The 5864-nt window shown below is 59.0% G+C and overlaps 1 protein-coding gene across 1 annotated transcript in view; it reads right to left on the reverse strand.

Annotated features, from left to right (window-relative positions):
• Window positions 1-5858, reverse strand: part of FAM83H (family with sequence similarity 83 member H) — an 8046-nt gene extending 2188 nt beyond the window's left edge. Inside the window, exons 1-5 of the mRNA XM_008056730.1 lie at window positions 5824-5858; window positions 2247-2708; window positions 1332-1496; window positions 1139-1263; window positions 4-892 (exon numbers count right to left, since the gene is read on the reverse strand). Coding sequence (XP_008054921.1) covers window positions 4-892; window positions 1139-1263; window positions 1332-1496; window positions 2247-2693 — 1626 coding nt within the window. The 5' untranslated portion in view covers window positions 2694-2708; window positions 5824-5858. The remainder of the gene's footprint in view (window positions 1-3; window positions 893-1138; window positions 1264-1331; window positions 1497-2246; window positions 2709-5823) is intronic.
• Between the last annotated feature and the right edge of the window lie 6 nt (window positions 5859-5864).

Here is a 5864-nt window from a genome sequence, read left to right on the forward strand (position 1 = left end):
AGCCAGGTTGGGACGCAGAGCCCCGCTGGGTTCCAGGCCGCGGAGGCCAGCCCCGAAGGCGGGGTCTGAGCCGTGGCGCACTTCGCGCGACTCGCTGGACGGCACATACTCCAGGCGTTGGTGTCCATCGGGGCCGAGCTCAGGGTAGCGCGGCCCAGCGCCCAGTGCGAAGTCATCCGGGTCGGCGAAGCCCGCGCGGCCCGCACGCAGCTTCTCGAACAGGCCCTGCGGGCGCGCCGGCGCCAGCAGCGGATCCCACTGGTAATGCTGCTGGTAGAGCTGGTCGCGGTGGAAGTGGCTGGTCTGGAAGCGGAAGTCGTCGCCGTGGCTGAGGAACGTCTGCCGCGACACCTGCCGTGCGGCTGCAAAGTTCTCCACGGCGCCTGCGCCGTCAGCCGCGGTGTAGCTGTGCCGCTTGAAGGCATCCATCTCCATGTGCCGCGCCTGGAAGAAGCCTCGCGGGCCTGCAAACTCCCCGGCAGGCCCAGCCTCGGCATCCAGCCGCCGTGACAGTGGCCGCAGCCCTGCGTGTGGCTCCAGGGCACCCCCGGGCATCCGCGATGGCTCCTCCCGGCGGAAGGCCGACAGGAAGTGGCGGTCAGGGTCGAGGAAGGAGGGGAAGCCCAGACCCTCTTCCCGGGGTGGCGGGAACAGGAGGTGTGCTCGTTTAGGGTAGGAGAATGGGGTTGGCGCCCCGACGCCCATGAGGGGCCCAGCCCCTGTGTAGGGAGCCAGGGCATAGGTGTCCATGCGGGCCAGTGCCCCGGCAGAAGGCACTAGCGGTTCGGACTGTGCGAAGAGGATGCGGAACTCCTCGTCGAAACTGGACACCAGCTCACCCTGGAACACGTGTGCCAGACTGCGGTGGATCTTCTCGAAGGACCACATGAAGCTGTAAGCAGAGTGGGGGCCAGAGTCAAGGAAGGGGAGTGGGCAGAGAGGGAGTGAGGGCAGGAGACCCGTGGGTGAATCACGGAGGGCTCTAGATATGTGAGGTCTACAGTGAGTTGGGCCAGGCTGTGTCAGGCCACATAAGGAGGGCTTCTGGAGAGGAAGGTTGTGGTGGTAGGGGAGGTACTGGGGCTACAGGAGGCTCTAGGGGAGGGGCTGGAGTTGTGGGGCAATGGGGCAGGCGCACCTGTAGCTCCCACTCATCACTACAGCACAATCCACAAGCAGGAACTTCTCTTTCACATGGCCCTTGAAAGACTTTCCAGTGCGGCAGTAGTAGGTGGGGCCTGCCACAGTGCGTACCCGCAGGAACTGGGGAAAGAAGGGAGTCAAATCTGGCCCCAGGTCTTTCCCCCTCCCCCATCCTCCGTGTAACTCACATCCACATGGTGCAGGTTGATGCGGCACTTGTCAGCCATGTCCAAGAAGTGCTGTGCGTTTATTTCATCCAGCAGGATGTAGACTGGCACCCGGCGGGCAGCGGCCTCCAGTACTTCACTGAGTAGGTCCACATCAGTAAACATGTCCATCACCACAGCCACCACCTGCAGGGGTCGGGTCAGGACAAAAGGCAACTCCCTTCTGTTCCCATGCCATTCACCCAGGAAGCCTCTGGCTCACCCACAAATGCTGTGAGACAGCCACTAACCCATCCCAGGGAAGATGGGTCAGGATGAAAGGATCTAACAGAGAGGGTGTGGGGCTACTGGCTCATAAGGCCATCCAAGGCAAGCACAGGGCAGAGGACCCTGGATGGGATGGACAAGGCAAAGGAAGCCTCCACAATCCCCTCTGCTCTACAGATGGTTGAGCTGCCCCAACCCCAGGGCAGGGATCTGGGCTGAGTCCCATGCTCCAGTTCTGCCCTAGGCAGAGGCCTTTAACATCTGGACCTGAGCCTCAGATACCATGACTTAAAAGGCTCCCTTTGCTGTCTGCTAGCTGTGGGTGGGAAGTAAGAAACCCTCAACTGGTCAGTGGCCACTGGGCAGGACTAGAGAGAATTCTCTGAAGAATAAATTCAGGCTAGGAGGGCACCCACCCATCCCAGAGCTCGAGTTTCTGTGCACTGGCCATGACTATAGGCAAGCAAACCTGCACAGAGCCTGCAGGCTGTTGATGACCAAGCCCTTGGTTACCCCAAATTCTGCCAGGGATCCCTGCTGCAGCTTGAGCCCGGGGCTCACTTCCATCACAAGCTGGCCTTGCTTATATTTCTCCTTCACCCTCTCACTCCTACTCATGCGTCCAGCTTAGACCACCCTTCCCCATAGTGTGAAGCCCATATTGCACACCTGCTGGGCAGAACGGATCATCCTTCGAGCCTCATCCTTGATGCTGGGGCTGTCAGGGGGCGGTGGTTGCACCAAGGTGGTTACCTCGGTGCCCTGGAAGCCAAAGGTCAGGGGCCAGCCCAGATCAAGCTCAGGCACAGCCTGGTCTGAGTTTACTGGCCAGTAGGTGCCTGAGGAGCCATCCATGTCCACATCAGGAGGGCTACCTTCGGGAGCGTCTCGGGCAACATATTGTGGTGGCCTCAGGTGTCGGCTCACATGTTCCAGCTCCTCTGGGCACAGGAAGTCAGGAGCCCCCTCTGACACCAGGAAGCGGCTATAGGCCTCTGACCCACCCTCGGCCAGTGCATCCACTGCCAGGCGATAGTACTCTTTGTAGTGAGGTGGCAGGTACCCGGGTGCCAGTGGGTTGTCCCCCTGCGAGGAGCTCTGGGAGCGACGGGCCATGTCGGGGCCAGGGGCCTGGAGGGGCAGAGAGACACATTACTAGGGACGGGGGCACTGGAACCACTCCCCCTACTCTCGAACACAAACACACATTGTGGAAGGGGCTGTCAGTGACTTGGGTGGGCTGGAGTTCAGCCCACACCCAGAAGGCCTTCCAGGGCACTACCCAGGCCAGGCTCACAGAGGGCACCCCAGATCCTAGGAATCGCCCTAGCTGGGGGTGCATCAATTGAGTACCAGGGCATAGGTATCTTGGCACAGGCATCTCTCCCCTTCCTCTGGCCTCACTGGCTGGGTCCTTGTTTTCACCTGAACCCAGGGAGGGCCTCACATCCCCAGCTTCCACAGGGCCTTTAGCTCCACATCCCCCCCATTCAGGTTTACTTTAAGACTTTTGTGGCCCCAGATACTTGCTTGTGGGCCCCTTCCTTTATACAAATATATTTTAAATATTTTATGACTGTTGGCTTAAAGACAGATATAATCCAGGCTGGATTCATTATTATTATATTCACTTTTTTCTTGCTTTACATTAACATTTTTGTGAGCCCCTGGCACTGTGCCTACTTGACAAATCAGTGCTGCTCATGTTGCCTGTGTGTTTGTCCCCAACTGCCTGGGTAAGTTGCTGTGTCTCTCTGGTCTGTTACCGCCACTGTACAACATAGCTGTGAGGGTTGACGTGATGCCACACCTGGACCAAGGTGAGTATAGCAAATAGGTTTGTAACTACCTTCCTCCTGGAATAGCAGCCTTAACCCATACCTCCCCATCCTCAGGGTTTCACATTCTGATCCCCATAACCCATTCTCTGACCTTCTGAACTTTGTCCCTGTCCACCAGACTCCCCCCTTTGGCCCACTTCTTTTCTCTCACCACTGTCCCATCTTAGATAAAACCTCCCTGGGCCACGCCTCAGTGCTTACAAGACCCTGCAGGGTCTGTACTTTACACAGTCCCAAATCTGGTTCTCCACTTGCTCAGGCCCAGCCCATGGGAGTGGAGACTTCTACAGTGCTAGGGCCACCGCCCTGCTCCCCATTCCCTCTTAATAAAATCAGAACTTGTTGCTGTGGCTTTGGGTCTCCCCAGATCCCCACGCTCACACCATCATCCATGCCTGGCTGTCCCTCAGCCCACCCTCTTCTCCAAAGGGCCTGTGTAAGGGCCTGGAGTCTCCGGAAAGCCATCGGATGGGGGCTTCAGTTGGGCTCCCAGGACCTATTGACACAGGGTCACTGAACTATCTGCATGTCTGTCCACCGATGGCCCTGGAAGGGAGAGGCCTAGGGTCTGCTCACCCATACTCATTACTCCTCAGGCTGGGGATAGGAATGGGACACCTGTCCTGCCTAGCACACAGGTTCCTGAATGTTGGTCCTGGCTGGGAAAGTGGTTCTGCCCAGACAAAGGAGTGTGCCCCGAGGTGCTTACAGGATGGGTGCAACCCAGGCAGCTGTCCTGCCTGGCTCCCTTGGGAGTGACACACTAGCTAAACATGATGTGATGGGGGATACTCCTGTGCAATTCAGTCCACCAGTCCCAGAGATGATACCTGGTCCAACTGTCCTAGGAAAAGCTGTCCCAACTTTTCTTTGTGGGGGCACTGTCCTGACTGCATCCAGGTTCCACCTCAAGCATGACACATGGGGATAGAGTACATTGTCCTGGTTGTCCCAGGAACAGACTGAGGCAGACTACATGGGGGTGAGAATGCAGGCTTGTACTGGGGTCTCCCACTGTATCTGGCTATTGTGAAGAGTGACATTCATTCACCACTGCCCAGTTTGGCTGTGTATGGGCAGTGTCTGACCACACAGGGCTTGGGGGAGCTACTCTATGTTTGAGGGAGAACTTCCAAGACACTCTAGAACGGTTACTATGGTCCCTTATGATTTTACTGGGGAGAGGTATCAACACAAACTCTACAGGCTGCATGTAATGGGAGTTGAGGGACCATCCAGACTGTGGAAGCCCTGTGGCAAGGAGCCCTCCCAGCAGACATTGCTGGTTAGGAAGAAGCACCCCAGCCCCAAGTGGCCACACTTGGTGGCCCAGATCAGCTTCACACAGCAATGCCCAGACTTCCAAAGACTTCATTCCTTGTCTGTATCCTTTCATGGGTTTGCATCTCCTTGGACTATGGATGGGGCAGTGGCCACTCCCCAGCCCCAAAGAAGAAACCCAGCAGCTAGTTTTCCCACACATTTGCCTACCAAATACTTGCCCCAAGGGAGGAGGGCACTGATCCCACCTAGGCCAATGACTCAGCAGGAATTTGCTCCTCTGCTACTAACCTCTGACCTCTAACCTGAAGCCAGACAGGGCCCTCACCTGGACTTTAAGGACCTCATCCCGGCAGGAAATGGGGTTCCTATGTGTCTAGAAGACCCCATAGGAAGGATCCGGAGCTCCTACACAAAGCGGTGACCCTGTGTCAAGTACCAACAGGCAGCAGGACGGTACGGAGGCATTAGGCAGCAGGGAGGTGGACTGGCAGGTGGGATTTGACCAGATGGGGCTCACAGACTCACAAACCGGAAGTCGATAAGTTGCAACTTGCGGGGTGTACACCTCAGGGCCGAAGGGGGTTAGTGCACCCCAGGAAGCTACGGCTGCATGGGCTGGGTGTCCAACCGCCTACCCCAGTCCAGGGTCGTGGGCCTATTGGACAGGCACCCACCTTCCTGCCTTCCACGCAGAGATCTAGGCCGCGCGCTGGCTACCCCAGTCCATGGCGGCCGGGGCGGGGCGTCCCCAGGGAAGGGTCCAAGCCATGCCCAACACCCTCCCCAGAGTCCAGCGAGGCGGTGAGCGGGAGCGAGTCAAGAAGGCCCAGGCAGATTCTACCGGGGCCGTCCCCTTCCCACCCCGCTCTTCCTGGGAAGACGTCGTGCGAGGGCGCTCGCGTCCAGATCTGCACGGCTGCGCCCCCTTACCCAGTGGCCCACCCCCGCAGACCCAAGCCCAGCGCACGCGGTCGCGCTCCACTCCCACTGCCAGTCTCTGGGTCGCGCGGCCCGGGCCCAGGTGCTGGCAGCAGAGCTGCCCAGGTGGGGCCGCTCCGAGGGGCACCCGCCCCCGCCTCCGCCGCGCTCCGCCCCTCTCGGGTCGGGGGAGGGGGCCCTACCTGGCCAGGTGCGCGGGGTCTCGGCACAGGGGCAGCAGGAG

This window comes from Carlito syrichta, unplaced genomic scaffold (assembly GCF_000164805.1).
Source record: "Carlito syrichta isolate Samal-C Ts95f unplaced genomic scaffold, Tarsius_syrichta-2.0.1 Scaffold302450, whole genome shotgun sequence".
Classification (NCBI taxonomy): Eukaryota; Metazoa; Chordata; class Mammalia; order Primates; family Tarsiidae; genus Carlito; species Carlito syrichta.